The 21,995-nt window shown below is 43.9% G+C and overlaps 1 protein-coding gene across 3 annotated transcripts in view; it reads right to left on the bottom strand.

Moving 5' to 3' along the window:
• ercc6l2 (excision repair cross-complementation group 6-like 2) overlaps window positions 1-20,938 on the bottom strand; it is a 41,533-nt gene extending 20,595 nt beyond the window's left edge. Inside the window, exons 1-3 of one of the 3 annotated variants that reach the window (XM_061817862.1) lie at window positions 20,801-20,938; window positions 20,356-20,602; window positions 6,491-6,719 (exon numbers count right to left, since the gene is read on the bottom strand). In XM_061817862.1, the coding sequence (XP_061673846.1) occupies window positions 6,491-6,719; window positions 20,356-20,394 (268 nt within the window). In that variant the 5' untranslated portion in view covers window positions 20,395-20,602; window positions 20,801-20,938. The remainder of the gene's footprint in view (window positions 1-6,490; window positions 6,720-20,355; window positions 20,603-20,800) is intronic. The other 2 variants (XM_061817859.1, XM_061817860.1) reach the window with 2 other exon arrangements.
• Between the last annotated feature and the right edge of the window lie 1,057 nt (window positions 20,939-21,995).

The following is a 21,995-nucleotide window of genomic DNA, read 5'->3' as shown; positions in this document are numbered from 1 at the left end:
GGATGGCAGAAGTAGGTTGAAACAAAAGAATTATGGAAGGAAGGAGGTCAGGAAGGAGAACACGGCAGGAAAAAGGTTGGTCGAAGGGGAAGGAAGGCAGGAAATTGTTCAGAAGGAAGGAGAGATGGTAAGGTGATGGACGGCAGAAAAATCAGAAGGATGGACGTATGAATGCAAGAGTAGTAAACAACTCTGAGGGAAAGAATGAAGGCCAGCAAGGGAAAGATGCCAGGGGGGACAAAGTAAATAGAATGGTTACGTAATGTAATTTCTCTTAAACAATGCAAAAGTAATTAAAGCCACGTTGTTGTGCAGTCTGTTATTTTTTCCTTTCATGGATAAGGGATGTCCATTGAAGATGTACTTTTTTTTTTTTTTGGGGGGGGGGGCTTGTTAGTGAGTGGTGGCCTCTATTTGAGGAAATTAGTTGAATGAATGTCGCTATCATTGGCACACCCAAGTGATTGCGTTTCGCAAGTGACATTCTGGAAACCTCTGAAGACCTGAATCGGATGTCTCATCTTTTTTGTCCTGCATTGAGATGGAAACATTTTACACTCATCTGCATCTACACAGGCAGGCATATAAGGAGACTTTTCTTTTGCTAGGTTATATGTTGTCATCCGTTCCAGAAAGGAAAGCTTTTTGTGCATCCCCCTCTCCCACAATTAAAAATTGTTCACAGGTGTTTTAAAACCCTGTTTTATCCAAAATATCCCAAAGATGAACAATTATGGACTACTGAACACACCCCATGTCTAGTCTTACTGAAATTAGCCCCTGTTGGGCCAGTGACCACATGCGGAGCGCCTCTTAATCACAACTAGCGGTGCTTCTACTTCTGGAAGCAAAACCCAGAGAAAAAAAAAGGAAAGGAGAAAAAAGCAACCACCTGCAAAGAGCAGCATTTGTCAGTATTTGTTTCCATCTGTGAAAGCAGCCCCTCATACACCAGACAAAAATCCCTTCATCGTTGTCACTGTATTGCAACAAAATTCAGTGCTGCTGTGCTTACTGTACATTTTGGCTTTGACAACATACTACTGACATTGAACCTACGGTTCCGAGTTTCATGGCTTGAAAGTGGTTCTAAATCTTCACCCAACCTTGCCGATCATGTCATGTGCAGAGATTATTATGCAAATGATCTCATCTGTTATGCAACAGTGGGAGCAAAGTAAGCAAAGGAACACAGATAAAAGATTTACTCGATTGTTTACTATCAAACTTGATGGCTGGCTGGGGACTCCAGAAACAAGAATATTCCCGTAATTCCCAGCCTACAGAGCGCACCTGGTTATAAGCCTCACCCAGTAAATTTGTAAAGGAAATATCATTTGGTACATACATAAACCGCACCTGTGTAAAAGCCGCAAGAGCTCACGATGAAACCCACATTGGAACACGAGATTACAAAGAAAAACAGTACACAGAGATCGTAACGCTCGCGCTGCGCTAATGCTAACGCTAGCGGCCCGCTAACAGGGCTGGAGAGGTAAAAGTCACTTCCTCGGCACATACATTCCACCGGTCTCATCCACCTTTTCCGCTCGAGTGCCCCTTTGCGGCCGCATCACCGCATGAACTCCAGGGTTGAAAGCGTATGAAAAAAGTCGCGGCTTGCAGGCCGGAAATTACGGTATTTGAATCGTTAATTTACTATGATAAATCCCATTTAAAACTGAAAGGAGTCGACATCACTCCATTGTGCTTACAACGACCCTCCTGATGTCATGGCACACAGCCGCAAGGTTCTCAGACTTGGAGTGAAATATCAGGCTGCAAGACAATATACAACTGCCCATCCGACCGTCTCCGGCACCCCTAACACAACATGCTGCATGACTGCTTGTCTCAACAATGAGGCCACACAAAAAAGCATCAGCTCAGCACAACTGGACGTCCATTTCTCAGGCGTTTAGGCCTGCAATTATATCCCCTCCCGCCCTCACAACTCACAATTGGCATCGGAGGGGGTCTCAGGAACAGCACAACGTGGCGTCTGTCGTGGCTCACTTCCTGCTGCAGACGACGGCATATTGCCGCCTTGCTGTGTGCGAAGGGAGATTAAAGTGGGTTCATGAGGTGCTTGTGTGTGAGATGTATCCAAATTTCCATCCATTCATTTTTGGAGCCGCTTATCCTCACAAGGGTCACGGGAGTGCTGGCGCCGATCCCAGCTATCCTCGTGCAGGAGACGGGGTACACCCTGAACTGGTTGCAAGCCAATCGCAAGGCTCATCGAGACAAACAGCCGCACTCGCAATCACACCTAGGGGCAATTTAGAGTGTCCAAATACTGTTGCGTGTTTTTGGGATGTGGGAGGAAACCGGCCTGCCCAGAGAAAACCCACACAGGCACGGGGAGAACATGCAAACTCCACATGGGCGAGGCCGGGATTTGAACCCGGGTCTTCAGAACTGTACTATAGATCTATCCATCCATCCATCCATTTTCTTAGCCGCTTATCCTCACAAGGGTCACGGGAGTGCTGGCGCCAATCCCAGCTATCATCGTGCAGGAGGCGGAGTACACCCTGAACTGGTTGCCAGCCAATCGCAAGGCACACAGAGACAAACAGCCACACTGACAATGACGCCTAGGGGCAATTGAGAGTGTGCAATTAATGTTCCGTGTTTTGATGATGTGGGAGGAAACCACAGTGCCCACCTGGAGAGAACCCACGCAAGCACTGGGAACACATGAAAACTCCACAGAGGGAAGGCCAGGATTTGAACCCCGGTCCTCAGAACTGTGAGGCCGACACTCGAAGCAGTTGTTCCACCGTGCCGCTCCATACATAATATTATTAAACAATTTTGATGAACCTACAGTTGCGTTAAATTTCATAAACCACATAGAGAACGAGTGAAAAAACATTTCTCCACACACGTTGTCACACTACGAAAATTAGGGCAGTACGGTGGAAAGTGGTTAGCATGTCCACCTCACATTTCTGAGGTTGTTGGTTTAAATCTGAGTTCTGGCCTTTCTGTGGTGTTTGCATGTTCTCCCTGTGCTTGCCAGCATATTTTGCCTCTATTGTGTCTTTGTTATTCCCAAAACATGTCTGTTGGGTTCTTTTAAGAGACAACTTACTGTATTCTTAAAAAAAAGTATCCCGTACACGTCTCTAAAGTAATTGGACTTTGTTCCTGTATTTAACGCCCTTTTTACTTGGGGAAAAAAAAGCTCTTCATGAACGGAATGGCAGATTTTTGAGCTATGCCAAAATTGTATCAAAGTTTTTAATTGCCCCAAAGCCCAAAAGGTAGTGAGGATTAATTAGTTTATTATATTTGATTGGCCCGTCCCTCCCTAGATCCACTTTTTAAAAGATTACGACATAATTAATGAAAACTATTTTTGCACCCCACCGAATTATGGCCCGTGGAATCCATCTTGAAAAGTACCGCTCTCTACAATTAAGTCGACAATATGCACACGGATCTATTTCTTCGCCGCTCGTACGCTTGATGCTTTTTCGTATGTGTCCGTGCGTGTGCAGATGTGTATTTTTACGGGGTGGTATCCAGCGGGGAGGTGGTGTCCCGCTGAGCACGAGGTCATGCATCCATGCATGCAGCACACACACATTCACCATATGGAGTCCGGAGGACGGGAGGGGCGGGGGGGTTCGCTCGCAGGGCCGGGCCGAGCCACGCTTATGGACCATTTAGCACACATTTCGCTCCCCTTCATTGCGCTGTACTGCACTTGCTTTTTACACAGCAACTCAAGTTGGAATACTTTACAGTGCACAGTTGAAAGTGGGAGAACACTACTAGTATATTCGTTTTTATTCGTTTTCGGAATATTGTGGAATCGAACTTTGCAATACGCGATAACGGCTTGCTGGATACATCAACTTCTCCCTGCTGCTTCCTCAAGACAAAGACGCACTCTGTCCTCCACCTGAACACCGCACACAACACATCATGCACACACTGTGACCATTGGCGGGATTCATCTCAGTCAGACTCTGGGAAGAGTGGAGGCGTTGAAAAATAAAATCCCAACATCTGACTTGGGTGGTCTCCCAGGCGCAAATATCACAAATGACCGTCCGCTTTCTCTCCGGTTCACGTCAGCGCGCACAAACAAACACAACGTGAAGGGCTAGATAAAGACGCTCAACAGAGCGCAGATGGACGGAAGGGTGAGAGAGGGCAAATGTGGGAAAGGAGAGAGAGAGAGAGAGAGAGAGAGAGAGAGAGAGAGTGTGTGAATGAGAAGGAGGGAAAACAGCAAGAGACCTTCACACCACTCCCTGTGTGGTCTCAAAGACCTCCGTATGAGTGTGCCCTTCCCTGGCCGCGTGGAGAAACTCTGCACAATGAAGCGGGGCAATGTTTGCCTTGCTCGAGCATGGGAGAGAAGGAGCAGGGCCCTTCCTTTATGTGGAATACACAAGCAAATAGCGGCCTTGGCGTGGAGGGATGGACAAGTTGTTGTCAACAAGGCCACCAAAGAGGTTGCATTGGAACACGCGCACACACACATAATTGAGATTTTTTTTTTTTTTTTTTATTTCTATATCTATTCAGTCTGGATATCTTGGTGAATTAATCATATACAAATGTCAAATATCAATAAAGTAAATCAGTGGTGGGGCACTTGAGTCATGTGAGTCAAGTCAGACTGAAATTTCCAGTTTCCAGTCCGATGGCTATCATCACATTTCTTTTTTCATCATTACCGACCTCTGGTGACGTCACATACTCCACGACGTGTAAAAGGCCCTCGTTCCGTCCTCCACTCGAGCTTCGAGTTGCACTCTTTCCCACGTCACATGTGATCATGCCGATCAGAAGCCTTTGGGCACATGATCTTAACATGACAAAGAAGCCATTGGATGGCATCCGCACGTGTAGCGGCGCGCGGGCCCACATCAAAGGCGTCGTACCCCCATAATTGCGCTCTATTAACATCAACAATCGGCGAGAGGCCTCGGAGCCTGAAACGATTTCACATCGCTTTTTTTTTTTTCTTATGTGGCATCAGTGAAGCGGAATACACTCGCAAAACGAGCACAAAGGGAGCCCGCATAAAGACTGCAATTGGATTCCGTCACTCATCAGTTCTGGCGGGTCAGGTTTTTATTACCTTTGACCGAGAGGGACTCATGCCAGGGCACTTGCACATAAAAGGCGTTTGTGCTGTTCTACGTATAGTAATGATTCTGGATATGCCAAAAACACAAGTGGACGTGGCATTTAGTAGCATGACAAGTAAGACGGAACGGTACAAATACTTTGCTACAGTACTTGAAGTCACCCTAAAGTGAAAATAAATAAAGAAAAACAATATAGCTCCACAATTGATAACTACATAGTTCTGTCGTTGTACGTTTTCAGTAACTATCTTTAAAATGTGTATCTAAATTAACTTTATCTTGAGGAGTTGAGTTAGTACTGCTATTCCCAGTATCTTTACTGAAACTTTTACTTTTTCTTTTACTTTCTTTTTACTCTTTTTCTTTTACTTTCTTTTACTTTAACACTTTTGCCAGCCCTGCATGACGACATCTGTCGCCAAATGTATGCACGGAGTGTTTATGGAAGCCCCACCCCCAAAGATTACACCATAGTGCTGAGGTCATCTGCTGCAGTGCATATGGACTTTTAGTCCGAGCAGGACGTCCTGTTCGACAGCTCGAAATAATCACCTTCATAAGCCACTGTGCTTAAAGATGCTTGAAGCCGAGAAAAAAAAAATGGGCAAAACACTAGACCTAAGTACGGCTGCACAAACACAAACCCCATTAAGTATGGATGGGTATGGGCAGGTAAAGAGCTCATGCACCTACGTCACCGAAATCAAGTGACCGGCCATATTGCCGGTCAAACAAAGCATTGTTCAATGCTACGTCTGTTGAGACCAAACGAAAATATGTCTTAAAACACGACGACCAGAGTTTTGTCCGATACCGTTAAACATTTAGAAGGTGAAAATAAACGAGGGCAAGTGGAAAAATGAGAGACTTGGCATAGAGGACCCATATTTAATGCTGAAGTCGATGTTTTGCCGATAAGAGAATGGACTGTTAACCCGGTTCCGCTTGTCTTGGACAACTGGATCTACACACGGATCTGGTAAGTTAAATCGTCAAGATTTACACGGAAGAGTTTGAAAGCGTAGAAAAGTCTGGACACATACAAATACTTCTTTGCTGGATCTGTTCTCAACGAGGAGACGGCTCGTGAACGCAGAAGTGTTAATCAGGCAAATCGATCTTTTCAGCTAGTATGCAATACAAATACCAATATTTAAATAAGTGACCCCTGGTTTTACACAAATTCTCATTCATTAACTGTGATTGGAAAAAAATGAGGACGGGGAGTCGGCTCCTCCGTACACAGAAGCGTATTGCGGCCACACAAACACGCCTCTCTGTGACAGACATTTTTTTTAAATACGCATTGTTCTCAAATGAGTCAATTTGGCATTATAAATACTTTGCAATTTGAGATTAAGAATAATTCCTACCTGAAATGAAGCAATCACTACGCAGGTGTGTGTTTATTTCGGTCGGGAACCATCCATCACGTTTAATTGCCGAAATCCATCGATCTTTTCTGGTCTTTTCAGCTGGTATTCTACAGAATGATCTCTTTGAATGTCTGTCTCGTCTGTTGTAACAACCAACAGCAAAACAGGTCTCGGGCATTGTGAATATTCTGCTCCGGTTCAATGTCCCCCAGACTGTCGAGCAGCTCTGTTTGACAAAAAAATGTAAATAATTGGTTTAACAGTGGCACAGCAGTAGGAATTAAGGAAATGAAAACCTAATGAACAAAACTTGGAGGCACGTTTCTTTTTTTTTTAAGAAAAAGTCTGGTGTGACATAGTTGAAAACTTCACAAAACAGTAGCACAGCAGATTGAACAAAATAAAGAAAAATAAACAAGCTTCCATTTCAACAAAATTAGAGTTGGGAGCAGAAAACAGGCTGGAAACAGCACAGTGAGGGGGATTTTTTTTTTCAATTAAACACTAGGCTAATTCTGCCAAGCAACAAGTGACTGAGCAAAAATGTTAAAAAGAACTAGCTTGAAAAAAAACATTTTCAAAATAGCTTATAAGGAAGATAATGTGTAAATTTTGCAGCTTTCACACTGTTCTGTGTTAAATAGAAAACCCCTTGTTTTGACAAAGCAAAAAGAAAAAAACTAGCAGAATTTTTCTATGCGATAAAACCATGATAGCTGTGCAACACCGTGTTGCTGTTTTGAATTAATGCAGTTGAGTAGTGTTTCTCAATTTTGAAACCAATTTCCACAATCATGAGTAACATTTCAACACAGCAGCATAATAAGCCGTCAAAAACAAGACTCTGGTTTTATTCCTAAAAGGTGTATATGATACTGTTGACTGTACAGTTTGAAGATTAGCACTGCGCTTAGGTATAGCAAAAAAAAAGGTATATAACTAAGGGCTGTATTAAAATGTAAAGTTAAATAAAAGTCGCAGCAAAATAGATGAAAAATTTGATTTCTTAAAAACGAAATTAGCATGTATGATTCTTAAAAGTTGAAATTCAACACACTTTCGCAGACCACTACAGGGAGTCGCGTACCACTATTGGTACACATGCCATATTTTGAGAATCACTGCTTTACAAACTTTATGCGGGTATTTCATTTTTTTCACATCTGGTTTAGTTGACATTTTTTGGTTGTTGTTCCCGTCTTTTGTGCTGCAACCACTGAATTTCGCCTGGACACATTATATCCTCCACAAAGCAGGTTAGCAGCCTCACGCTGCGCATCAGACTGTACTCTACCTCAGTAATTGTCGTATTTTCCAAGAAAAGGGAGAGTGATGTTTTTACAAGTAGCCCGAGGATCTTTCCCACATTTTTACACAGATACTCATACAGGTGTGTGCATGTGTGTGTGTGTGTGTGTGTGGGGGGGGGGGGGTTATATGGTACAACACAGCACCCACGATGCATTCCCCACCCCAACAAGACACGTTCACAATTTGCAGGAATGTTCCTTTGATACTGTGTGAAATACTGTATATACAATGGCCTACTTTGCTGGTGTAAATTAATGCATTTCATCTAAAAAGAAGAAAAAGAGGCCTCCCCGAGACACTTTCAAGGACCTGCCCTTGCACCGCTTCGATTTTTACACAAGGACAAATATCCATTCAGGCTTATATTCATCTATCCATCCATTTTCTTTGCCACTTATCCTCACGAGGGTGCGGGAATGCTGGAGCCTATCCCAGCTGTCAACGGGCAGGAGGCGGGGCACACCCTGAACTGGTTGCCAGCCAATCGCAGGGCACATAGAGACAAACAGCCGCACTCACAATCACACCTAGGGGCAATTGAGTGTGTCCAATTAATGTTGCATGTTTTTAGGATGTGGGAGGAAAGCAGAGTGCCCACCGGGAGAAAACCCACGTAGGCACGGGGAGAACATGCAAACTCCACACAGGTGGGTCCGGGATTGAACCCGGGGACCTCAGAACTGTGAGGGCAACGCTTTGTAGCTGATCCACCGTGCCACCCACTTATATTCATTGTCAAGCAAATATTTGCAGCAAAAAGTGAGCAATAACAATAGCACATATAAATTAGATGTTTAAATAAAGTGTTCTGTTTAACCGTTCAATGCTGTTTGGATCAAATTTGAGTCATTTTTACATGAAGCAATTAAACTACCCTATATTTCATTCTTTCACCCTGTACGTGAAAGTGACCCAAAACACACAAAAATATGAATTTGTAAAAACAAAGTCTGTGTACACACAAGCAGTCCTGGGTCAAATTTGACTCGCGTCGACTAAAATGGATTTTTGATTTACCGGTGTGGTTTGAACCAAGGAATATTGTGGGAACCTCAAAAGTATGAAACGGTACATGCCATAAGTGTGTGTATTTTTTTTTATGGCATAGTGGTAAGCGTGCTCAAAAGGGAGCTTGTCTGTGTTTCCATGACTTTGGCGTAGGTTCCCCTTAACCTTGTTGATCTTTGATAGGTCATGGGGGAATGTCGAAACACTGAGAGTCCAAGTCGTGTACTCTACATGTGTCATTTTATGGGGAAGTGGTGACAGGTCACTGGGGAGTTTGAAACAGTTCCGAAAACTGTCAGCGTTTCCATCACATTTGCTGAACTATCCACCTGTTGGTCTTTAAATGGTCACGGGGTCATCTCGAAAAGATGAGCGAAATCATCCTCGATATTACTTTTGTGTAAAATACGCCATCACATTGTTTGATAGCATATGTTTTTATCCAAAAGCATGTGGAGTAAAACAAACAAATAAATAAATAAATAATCCCCTTCTTCTGCGACATTTATTAAAGCGTCGACAATTTTTACGAGGATATTGTTGTCCATATGGAACCTACTATAAGTGCGCATGGAAAATGGACTGAATATAAGTGTTAAACAGAAAAACGAAGGGAAGGCTAAACATCCCGTCTGCATTGTTTTTCCCTAGTCGGGACTCGTTAACAAACAAGCGGAGGGAAACAAAGGGGCCCTCATGTCGAGCACAGCCAGATGTGCCTCTCGAGATGCTGATTGTGTTTGTCTTGTTTACAAACGCACCGCAGAGAAAATTCCACATTTTACACACTCTGTTATTTTTCCAGTCTTTTGCCCCCGCCGTCAATGTATACACATTCTTTTGGTCGGATAGAAACTGCCAAGGAAGAGCATCTGCAAATTGCAGTGCAGCCCGTGTATTCGGTACTTCAGCCTTCAGTTAGGTACTCACTGAAGCTGACTTAATCCACAGCTTAATACTGTCACTTACCACGTTGGAAGACCAAAAACTATCAATGCTATACAAAAATCTTGAAAATCAGCACGCAACTGTGCCGTGTGCATCGGATGGAGCAGTTCAGAATTAGTATTTGTCTAACGATATGACAAAAACCATGAACAGGTTCAATAAAATAGATATCATTCTCATCAGATATGGCGACTATAATTTTTTTTATATGTGCTTTCGTGTTACACATGTTTTGCTCATCAAGGTTTGGTGTAACAAGTGCAAGAGGATGATTTGAAAATTGTTATGTCATTGCAGGCCAGGGATCCGGCCCTGTGAGGAAAAATTTGAAATCTGACTGCCACTGCTGCGACCCATCCCTCCATCCATTTTCTTAGCAGCTTATCCTCACAAGGGTCGCAGGGAGTGCTGGAGCTTATCCCAGCTCTCAATGGCCAGGAGGAGGCAGGGTACACCCTGAACTTGTTGCCAGGCAATCGCAAGGCACATGGAGACAAACAGCCGCACTCACAATCACACCTAGAGGCAATTTAGAGTGTCCAATTCATGTTGCAAGTTTTTGGGATGTGGGAGGAAACCGGAGTGCCCACCCGGAGAAAACCCACGCAGGCAAGGCGAGAACATGCAAACTCCACACAGGCAGGTCCGGGATTGAACCCGGGACCTCAGAACTGTGTGGCTTTACCAGCTGCCCACTGCCATTAGTTTAGCTTAAATTGGCCGTCAGGAAACTGACGACATCACATTGTTTTCCCTATGACAGCAAATAAAGCCAAGCCCATTTATCTATTGAAAAATGCACAATTTACAGTCTGCAATGACGCTAACATGCTGGATTTTAAATGTGGGAGGAAGCTGAAGAACATGCAAGCCTCAGAACTGAGGCAGAGGTGTTCACCACTTGTCAGTTCACTACTATGATTCCATTATTTAACTGAAACACATGGGAATATTAGGCAGTCCACGATCAGGATTTCTGGGGTCCATCGGCGAGTTTAAAAAAATGATATCTGATCACATGATGAGCAAAGAGTCCATTTATGTGTCTACGTTTTGTGACATTTTTGTTTGTTGTTGTGCTGGGAGATTCGAGCCTCGGCTTCAAAAAGGTTGGAATCCACTTCTCTGGTCAGATCACGAGTTCAACAGAACGGCAGCATGTTTACACACAACCACGAACCCTAGGACTAGATTGTTAGGCTACAGAACATTTTGTGGCTTGCATTGAAAGCTATATCATAATTTATGTACGAGAACATACCTCAAGCAAGCCTTACACGAACTTCCTCTCCTGTCCTGTGTCTGACGCCATGTAATCGTGAAACAGCAAATTCGCTTGAGTTTTGATCCGGGTATTACGTCTTGTCTCTCCTATGCTGCCAAATGTTTTTTTTTTTTTTGTTATGCTGTAACAAAATTGGCTGTCAGATATTTCCAGTTCTACGTGAGAAAACATGCGAGAAGGCTAAAAAATAAACTCACTTTTGTATTCAAATTTACTAAGTGACGCGGAGTAAATGTCTTTTCCGGAACTGGTTCGTGACCTCATTGAACAGATTGGGGAATTATGACAATGAAGCCGATCAACCGGTCAGCATAAAATGTTCATCATTGGCTGATACTGATGTCGGCGATCAAATCGGCGTAAAGTCTCATACATTTGTACTTTTTCCTCAAGAAAATCCAAATACTGTCCTCATCTTCAGGCCTCCCACCAAGGGCCTCAGTTTCAGGTCAAACAATGTGGCCCCTTTGCGTCCCTTGTGGTCCCCCAAGCAGGAAATGACCTCACGCGCGGGGAATGAACCCCACGCTGATGCACAACAACCCCTTTTCACCCCAGGTCAGAGGTCAAGGGAGTCAGGAGGCAGTCACAATGTGTGCATTTGAATCTTCGTGTCAAAGTCTCTGATCAATTGTCAACGGAAGACAATTGTGAGTAGCCCGTGTGTTTACGTGCGGGACTCTGTGGAATTTCAGGCATGTATGTTTGCTTTTGAAGTGCGTATGAAGTCTTTGTGTGTGTTGACCAAGGGCAGGTGACTTTTTTTGCGTTTGGGATTTTGGGCACGAGAACACGTGTGTTTCCTCTCAAAGTCACGCATGGCCGCTCCACGACAAGGTGAGGTCGCTTCGCTGACTGGAAACCGTCTTCCTTTTAGGGCCCGATGTGTTGTTCTTTTTCTCCCCTCATCGTGTGCGTTGGGACCAGTGTGTAACTCAATGCTGCCACTTGAAGCAGCAATATGCAGTAACGAGCCATGAAAAAAATAACCTTACATCCTCAGGATCACGTCGATGCGACAATGACTTCAAATACACGGAGTCCTCGGGTTAAGACGGTCTCAACCCAAGACATTTCGACTTTACAACGCCCGTCCCCCGTCCGCCATTTTGTCTGGCTAATGCTTGTCCGTGTTTGTGCGCCGGGAGTATCTTTGCATTTTCCGCCCTCCTTTTTAGACATTATGGCCTCACAGAAGAAAGCTGTGTCTTTTAGCAATGCTTCTCCAGCCAAAAGAAAATCCATGACCATGGAAACGAAGCTCAAAATGTATTTGTTTTTGATACAAAGTATTTTGATGTAAATTCTGACTTTAACGGTGGAATCCGACTTGAGTCAAAATTCGAGTTGAGTCGCTAGTCTAGGAACGGATCTCAGTCGTAGACCGAGGACTCCCTGTAAAATGAATAGAGTTACTGTCATGTCCCCGCTGTCCGTAATGGTCTGTAACGGTGGTTCTCAAACGTTTCGCACCAGGTGAAAAAAATACTTGAGTCCACATATCACCGTCATCATGACCAACACTCAGTGAACAGTAAGGGTGCTATTTTCATAGTGCATATGGAACTGTAGTGCTCTACAACACTGGAGACCTGATGGTATGCTTTGTGCGGTACTTGAATAAACTTTTAGTGGTCTAAAACAATGGCAGAACATGGAAACGCACATCTCAGGTTGTGTCAGCACTTGCATCGGCACGAACGTTACGAGTAAAACTCGTTTTCAGGGCTTGTACGACATGTACTGACTCAGTGACTAAGACATGATCATGTAAACCTGGAGTACAAGCGTTACAATTATGTTGAAGTTAAGATGAATCCACTCTTTAGGGGGTCCATGTTGATGGTGAAAAAAAAAGTGAATAATGCTTATCATTTCAGGGTGCACTAATTCAATTTTTATCCGTCCTGTGACAGAGACAATAAACTTCTATTCTATTCTAATCAAGTGTGGGGTGCCTTCCCAGCCATAAAAAAAACGCCAAAGAAGCTCCCACGCAAGGCCCTCGGGATCAGATAATATGCATCTTACTCTTTGTATTCCAAAAAGCAGCACAATTAAAAAGAGAATTTGAGTTCTGAGCCAGTGAGCCACAACATTTGGCTCTCTCGCAGTCTCACGCTCTTTGTTTGTGTCGTTTATCTCCGTCAAGCCATTATGTTTTTAATCGAGCTGCCCTCTAAAGCGGCCAATGTCGCCGTGACACTGCTGCTGGCTTTGAGCATTGCAACACTGCCAGCGCTCTCAACAGACCAACCACAGCTTCGCATGGAACCATTTTTTCAATAAATCCAACTTGACTGCTAGCATAAAATGAACCATGATGAGCTTTGTAACATAAAGCTATTTTATAGAGGAAACTGACTTCTAACCATATGAAGAAAATACAGCATCACTAAACTACACTTGAAGAAGGGTGGGCCATAACCCGACACCATTGCTGGTTCAAAGCAAGTTATGAATCATAACAGCCACCTTGCGCAATACAAATAAACAGAACAACTATGATAAATGGAATAAGTCGAAAAACAATTCATGTACATCCATCCATTTTCTTTGCCGCTTATCCTCACGAGGGTCACGGGGTGCTCGAGCCTATCCCAGCTGTCAACGGGCAGGAGGCGGCGTACGCCCTGAACTGGTTGCCGGCCAATCGCAGGCCACATCGAGACAAACAGCCGCACTCACAATCACACTGACGGGGCAATTTCGAGTGTCCAATTAATGTTGCATATTTTTAGGATGTGGAACGAAACCAGAGTGCCCGGAGAAAACTCACGCAGGCACGGGGAGAACGTGCAAACGCCACACAGGCGGGGCCGGGATTGAACCTGGGACCTCAGAACTGTGAGGCCAATGATTTCCAGCTGAGCCACCGTGCCGCCTCAGTTCGTGTACAAATACATTTAATTGCCCCTTTAACTAGTCATTAATTGTAACTGGGAATCTTGCACAATAGAAAAACCACGAAAAATGAGCAACATGTTCATGAAAGTCCACAACACGTGCGGCCATGCACTGGCATATGCACCATGTAGACGTCCAAAAAGTGGATGTGTATAAAAAATAGTCCACCTCACATCCGATGTACAGAATGTCATTTATGTCACGTCATGTCAATTAATGTGATTGCTCTTCCAGCCACACTCATCCAAACTGCCACAATGTACTTTAGAAATAAATAGAAAGAATTGTTTATCTGCCAAAATCCTGCATGTTGTGAAGTGACTTCAGTATGCTTACAACATATTTCGTGTCTCAAAATTTTGCTTGCAAGACAGCAAAATAATCTGCCATACATACCGTTCCCTCGCTATAACACAGGGAGGGAGAGAGAGAGAGAGAGAGAGAAAGAGAGAGAGAGAGAGAGAGAGAGAGAGAGAGAGAGAGAGAGAGAGCGCAAGCATTTTTTTTTTTGGTATGACTTTGCCAAATTTGGCAGGCTGTACCTTGGGGACAATTATGGCCCAGATCTTTGACCTTCATAGGTTCATAATGGACCATGTGTCGTACAATTGTCACTCAATATAATGAAGGACCGCTTCAAAGGATTATAATGTATCATATGCAATAATATTCACCTCTTATGAAGCAATGAACAGATGTTGAAGTATTACAAGGAATAAAATGCACATAGTGGTACAGTACTATTGTGCATTACTGTATGATTAAGAGTTTAAAATGTATTCAAGGTTATAGAAACTATTTATAAGAGTATGGTGGGGTTAATAGGCGTGGGGAAGATTTATAAGCGTCTTGGGAGGTTCATAAAATATGTACAATCAAAAATGTGTGATCGCTATTTCGTGGATTTTACCTATTGCGGGGAGAATCTACGCTCCACGATAAACAAAGGATTACGGGAGCTCAAAAAAATGGGGTCATCTGTATCTCAAAGCAATATTGTACTTTACATACTGCAAGGAAAATGTAACTAAGTGTAACGGGGACCTTTATCAATGCTAAACTGAACCAAAGTGAAAGAAGTCCACATTCTGGTTCATGGGGAAGACGTGTAGGTGGGCTCTACTGTTTTAATTCGGGGGGCTGTGAATGATGTTGTTGTTGTCGTCATGACCTCGACCGTGGAAATAAACAAACGTGTGCATTCGTCCAGATTCTTGTTGCCTTGTTCCTCGCGTCAAAACTTCTCATTGATATCATTTATTTTTGCCTTAAATGATGCGGTAGTCCAAATCACCGCGTTCTGTTTCTCACGCAGGATGTTGCTCGTTTACAGCCAGGACATTCCGCAGAGAAAAGTAAGAGTTCCCGCTGAGGTTTCCAAGGAGGTCTTGGGTGTGTAAGCAGGTCTGGAAAGCTTATGAGCTTCTTGGGCTATTTGAAATGTGTCACTTTTTCCATGTGGGCCTCCCATGGACCCAACAAACAGCCTTGAACATGATGTGCAATCAAGACCCCGAACAGTATATTTGTCCGTCACGCCCTCTTATTTTCAGCTGCTTTTTATTTCTTTTTCTATGTGTGGAGCAGCTTCACAGATATGAAATTAGAATTGCTTATTTGTCGAGGGCATATGTGTGTGTGTGTATATACGTCCAAAGCGGCGCACGTTTCCTGTTAATGTTGGAGAGCCACACTGCCTTCCAAAAATTATAGCTTCTCGGGGCTCTCAGTTTGTGCAAAAACAGGCCGCTGCCTTGTCTAAATATCAGCAGCATCCAACATTGTCTGCCCCCCCCAAAAAAAAGTCAAGGTAAATATTGGCACATGTGGAGCATTGCACTGCCATGTGAACTCACTTGGGGCTCGGAATAGCCTTCAATAGTCACCAGAAATGGAACCTAGGCTGGTAGAAGTCAGACTTGTTTAAAAAAAAAAAAAAAAAGTCCTCACATTTGTCCACTTTGATGAAATTTAGTCAGTTTTGTTGTTGTTGTTTTTCGTTATTGCTGTCAAAATGCTCACAAGTTAGCCCTTCTCCCTATAATTGTCAGTTACATTAGATTGATTTAAGTAAATGATTTTTTTTTCTGGCGGCACGGTGGAGCAAGCTGGAAAGCGTTGGCCTCACAGTTCTGAGGTCCCAGGTTCAGTCCCGGCCCCGGCTGTGTGGAGTCTCCATGTTCTACCCGTGCCTGCATGGCTTTTTTTCCAGGCACTCCGGTTTCCTCCCACATCCCAAAAACACGCAACATTAGTCGGACACTCTACCTGTCGGTGTGATTGTGATTGTGGATGTTTGTCTCGATGTGCCCTGCGATTGGCTGGCCACCGATCCGGGGTGTACCCTGCCTCCTGCCTGTTGACAGCTAGGATAGGGTCCAGCACTCCCTGCGACGCTTGTGAGGATGAGCAGCAAATAAAATGGATGGATGGACTACTGGATAACAAAACTGGAAAAATATATGAAATTGGAAAGAAAAATGACAAGACAAAATACTCACTCTGTTGCCAGGACCCGTCCATTATTTCATTTAGTCCTGTTGCCAATAAATTAATGTGGATGAAATTCATACTCCGTTAATTGTATGGCGTCATCTTGTAATCTTGTAAGAAAATGGATCGATGGATGGATTTATTTTCTTTTATGGCACATAGTTATTTATGCTGGACATGAGCATACACGTGTTTGTAATGATGATTTTTTTTTTGTCTTTGGATATAATTAATCCATCCATTTTCTTAGCCGCTTATGCTCACAAGGGTTGCGGGAGTGCTGGAGCCTCTTCCAGCTATCATGGGGCAGGGTACACCCTGAACTGGTTGCCAGCCAATCGCAGGGCACATGGAGACAGACAAGAGTCGCACCCACAATCACACCACTGGGGCAATTTAGAGTGTCTAATTAATTTTGCATGTTTTTGGGATGTGGGAGGAAATCGGAGTGCCCACCCGGAGAAAACCCACATGAGTACGGGGAGAGCATGCAAACACCACAGAGGCAAAGCTGGGATAGAACCCGGGACCGCAGAACTGTGAGGCCAACACTTTACCGCCTGGATATTGCTAAACAAATGTAAATGATAAAATCAATATAAGTAAACGCACATTTCTGAGTTCAGGTCAGGTTTAAAATCTCATAGCATGCATTTATAGGACAAACTATACCTGGACACCAGGAAAAATACACAAATCAGTGGCTGCTTTGGCGGCTTCATCAAAATAAGGAAAAAGGAAAGCCTAATTCTCTCAGAATGCTTTTTAAAAAAATGTTGTGACAGCAGAGTGGAAACCTAAATACAAGAGAATGTTATTATATAGAAAAATACTCCTAATATTAATGATGTCACCAGGAACCAGTTGTGCAGTTCATGCCCTGCTCACTGACACCATCTGCATGGGTCTGAAGGATGTTGGGTGTGGGCGTTCCATTGCTGCATCATCTCGAGCGACGTCCACACGCCATGAAGCTGACGCGATGTTATGTTTTTGCCCACATTCTTCTGCGGGTTGGGGATTTGAATTTGGGTCACTACCGTGGCGAGCAGGGGTCGTTTTGTGTGCGTGTGTTTTCTGTTCGGCTGGTAGATCAAACCCTACGGAGAATCTGCATCCCATTTATGCCGGAACAGTTTTACTGCGTCACAGTGGATTTTTTTTTGAGGATTTCCTCCGTGATTTCTTAGTATTTTAAGTGAAGTTCATTGAGGATCAGAGTCAATCAGTCGACCAGAAAAGAAGACGGGGGAGAGAGGCAAAGACAAAGCGTAAACTGTAAACGGAATTAGAAAAGTCAATCATTCCATATCTACAACATCCATCAATCCATTTTCGTTGCCGCTTATCCTCACGAGGGTCGCGGGGAGTGCTGGAGCCTATCCCAGCTGTCAACGGGCAGGAGGCAGGGTACACCCTCAACTGGTTGTCAGCCAATCGCAGGGGACATGGAGACAAACACCCGCACTCATAATCGCACCTAGGGGCAATTTAGAGTGCCCACCCGGAGAAAACCCACACAGGCACGGGGAGAACATGCAAACTGCACACAGGTAGGGCCGGGATCAAACCCGGATCCTCAGAACTGGGAGGCCAACGCTTCACCAGCTGATCCACTGTGCTGCTATATCTACAACAGAGAAACACTAAATATGGATGTCGCATGAGACTGCCGTGTTTATGTCTTTGGAAAATTCACGGGACCCTCACGTTGTCATTCTGCAAAAGCGAGGACCTTGGACCACTTGGCCATTGCTACCACCACTGCTCGGCCTACAGATTGACATGGCAGCACACAAAGGCTGACATCCGTCAATCTATTGGGAATATATGAATCCATTTTCATGGAATTGATATCAAAATTTCAGCTAAAAAAAATGTTGGTCAGTGCCTCCATGTAGAGACGGCTTAGCTATCCCTGTTACAACTTTGATCGTGTCGTATTTCACTCTGGTACAGAATAGTGTAATTGCAATTGCTCTCAATGGAAAATGGACCAAAACAAAGATGAAATGCATTGCGGTACCGCCGTAGTACTTTCCGAAGCGTTTCTCTGTTTTCACTAAACCCTTTTGGGAGGGGACACAATGCAGGCATACGCAAGATAAATATTTACCCGCTCTGAATTTACCTCCAGAAAACATTCCTCGGCCCGCATTTTGCAAAGCGTTGCCACGTCGGATTCCTCCGCTGATTGTGAGCACAAAGCCAGAAATTAGGAAAGGTAAACACAAGTCAGGCGGCGCTGCTGCGAGCTGTCAAACAGCTCCGTGTATGATTGAAGACAAGCTTGCGTTGGAACATAAACATCCCCGTAGGCGCTTCATTTGCACTCTCGCTCGCCGCTTCACAAGGCGGCCACGAGGTGACCTGGAGAAGGGCGGGGTGGCTTTTTATGACATGGAAGTATGATTGTAAATGGTACCAATACAGGGCTTCAAATGGACACGCACTGAGGCACAGAGCTGGTCAGTGGAGACAAGGAGTGTCCAAATTAAGGTCAGGGAGCCCATTATGACCCACGGCCCACACTAATGAGGGTTCCAACTAAAAAGTTTTACAATGTCCAAGGGCCAGGTTCGCTTCAGATACTCCCTAACTTTAGTGAAGTGGGGAAAAAAACAGCACGATTATGGTCGAACCTCAGTTCACCAAAAATAATGAGAAAATATCTTTAAAAACAAATATTTGCCGCGAAATGTGCTCGTGTTCTCAAACTGCGCTTCCCCATATCCACGCGGAACACTCAATTGTGTTTTCTACATCATCTGAAACATGCATCAAGTATTTCAGGTACTGTATACTTGTTTATGTCATGCTTTGTTTTGTTTGCTGTGAAGTAGCCCCAAGTATGGCACCCCACAAGGTGAAACATTCAAGTGATTGTGCTATTAAGAAACGGAAGTTTTTGGAAGGTAACCGCCACTAAAGGCAGACATAAGGCTCACCTGTTACAGCAGCTGCTGCGTACAGTGCAGAAAGAGACTTGAGTGAGTTTCACGGACAGATGGGCTGACACTCGCTCGGCCACAACATTTAAAGGCACGACAGACAAATGTACGACTGTGTCTTTGAGTGTGCGGCTGGTGTAATTCCACATCATTCAACTATCTTCATTTCATTTTCTTTGACTTTGCTTTTTTTAAATAATATTTTCACCATACAGTGATCTTGGAATATATACGGTGTTTAGGGAGGTTTTGGAACAAATTCATGGCATTTCCACTCATTTCAATGAGAGCTGATTTGAGTTACAAGTGTGGTCACATACCAGACTAAACTCGGAAGTCAAGGCACCACTCTTCTAAAAATGGGATTTGAGCCCAGTTAACAGAGGGGAGTGTGCCAACTGTGGGCGTTGAAAAAGGGGGGATCGCGTAACAAACCTGATGTCTACTACTAATAATAATCCATTTTCTTTGCCACTTATCCTCACGAGGGTCGCGGGAGTGCTGGAGCCTATCCCAGCAGTCAACGGCCAGGAGGCGGGGCACACCCTGGACTGGTGGCCAGCCAATCGCAGGGCACTTCGAGACAAACAGTTGCGCTCACAATCACGCCTAGGAATTACTTATAGCTTATTTATAATTAATTTGTAATACTACATAAATGATTTTATGTTGATTTATTATTTTCCTTTGATGTTGACTTTTGCCAAGAGGTTAATATTATGATGTATATTATATTTTAACAGAAGCCTTCGTTAAACCTTGTATAAAGGCAGAGTTTCTAGCTGTTTTAATTGTGCAAAAATTGCACAATATGTCTGTTGAAAGAGAAAGTGTTTTTAAAAGATTCCGAAAATAATCATCTTCTGGGAAAGGTTACATTTCTTGAGCTGTGTTACTCAAGTGTTAAATATTTGAACGTAGGGATCTCTTCTGGCTTACATTTTTGTCATTTGACTCACCAACTTGAAGCCTGAAAGTTTGAACATTTTGTAGTACATAGGAAGCACCCACACCACTTCCTGGATCTGTCATCCTTCATATTTATCCAGTCCTCCTTCGGCCCGACGTCCGTGGATTTCTTAATGAGTTAGCGTATGAAGTCAGAGCCCGGAGTGGTCCGGGCGCACGTCCCGGAATGACTTCATCGGTCCATCACCTTGGCTGACCCCCCCGGCCAGGGTCATTCCGAGCCCTGGAGGCTGGTAGCTGGAGTTCGGCCATGGGAAAAAAAAGTGGAAAGATGTTGATTAAGTCGCGCGGCTAGTTAGGATTTGCAGGTGGATTACAGTTGACAGTGGAGCCAAGCCAACATTTTGATAAATGCTTGATTCAAACTTTTTTTGCTCATTATAATTGCATCAGAATTTTAAAAAAACCTTCTTTCCCACACCTTCATTAACCCACCTGGGATGCGTGTCTTCAGTCCCGTGGACGAGAATTGCTCCCCTTCTCAAATTTGGATATTTTTGCATAGTTTCCCCACCTAAATGTTTAAGGACATTAAAAAAATAAATATCAGACAAAAATAACCTAAGTACATATAAAAGGTTGTTTTTAAAATGGTAATTTTGGTTATTAAGGGGAAACAAAAACATTCAAAGCTTCCTGGCCCTGTGTGCAAAATGACCCCCCTGTTAAATTACAACCACGACCAAGCCTCCAAACCTGTTCAATCAAGAAATCACTTAAATCAGTCCTTCTCAAGCTTTTAGTTACACCTCACATATTTAGCTTTGCGAGTACCACAATAATGGTATTACCGTAATTTCCGGCCCATAAGTCGCGACTTTTTTTGCACGCTTTCAACCCTGCGGCGTATGCGGCGATGCGGCTAATTTGTGCATTTTTTTCTAACGGCCGCAAGGGGGCACTCGAGCGGGAAAAAGTAGACTGGTGGAATATATGGGCCGAGTAAGTGACTTTTACCAGTACGTTTTTTTTTTTAACCAGCCCTGCTTGCGCTGCGTAGCTGACACCAAGATGTGAAGGTGCGTTTCAACAACGGCGCAAGGCAGAAAATAGTAGGTTCGTTGATCAGGAATTGAATGACTTAATTGCAGGAGGGAAAAAGCTGTCTGAATGCCTTATTTATTTACTTTTTCAGGCTAAACTTGACGGTTTCGGTCATAGCGGTGACGACGTAACGCTACATTGTTAGCCTCACTCCGGTAATTACGCCACACAGTCGTGACATCACAATGGAATCTAATCGCCGGGCCGTTTGTCGATTGGAAAACGACAGATTTTGTGAAGCGAATCAGGTTGCGTGTTTTCCTTGTGAACTGCTGCATTGTTTGTCTGTCGACTGTAGCAACAGAAGTGTAACTGCAGATAAGATGCAATCGCTAATGTGGAAAATACGCGTCGTAACTGGAAAACTGTTGCAGGCGGCAGCGAGGTGCCTGAGCGAAGTCGCTGACCTTAATCAGATCAATGGTGTCCAAATTATGGTCCCAGGCCGCTTTGCAGCCCTCAGAAATTTGATTTTTTTTTTTTTTTAGCAGCCTAAAATTGACTTGCTTGTTCTGCTCTTGGGCACAGGTGTCAAACACAAGGCCCGGGTACCAAATTCGGCCCAGTACATGAATTTATGTGTCCC

Source organism: Syngnathoides biaculeatus, chromosome 4, assembly GCF_019802595.1.
Source record: "Syngnathoides biaculeatus isolate LvHL_M chromosome 4, ASM1980259v1, whole genome shotgun sequence".
Classification (NCBI taxonomy): domain Eukaryota; kingdom Metazoa; phylum Chordata; class Actinopteri; order Syngnathiformes; family Syngnathidae; genus Syngnathoides; species Syngnathoides biaculeatus.
The sequence above is the reverse complement of the archived record's forward strand: the minus strand, read 5'-3'. Positions and strand labels throughout refer to the sequence as shown.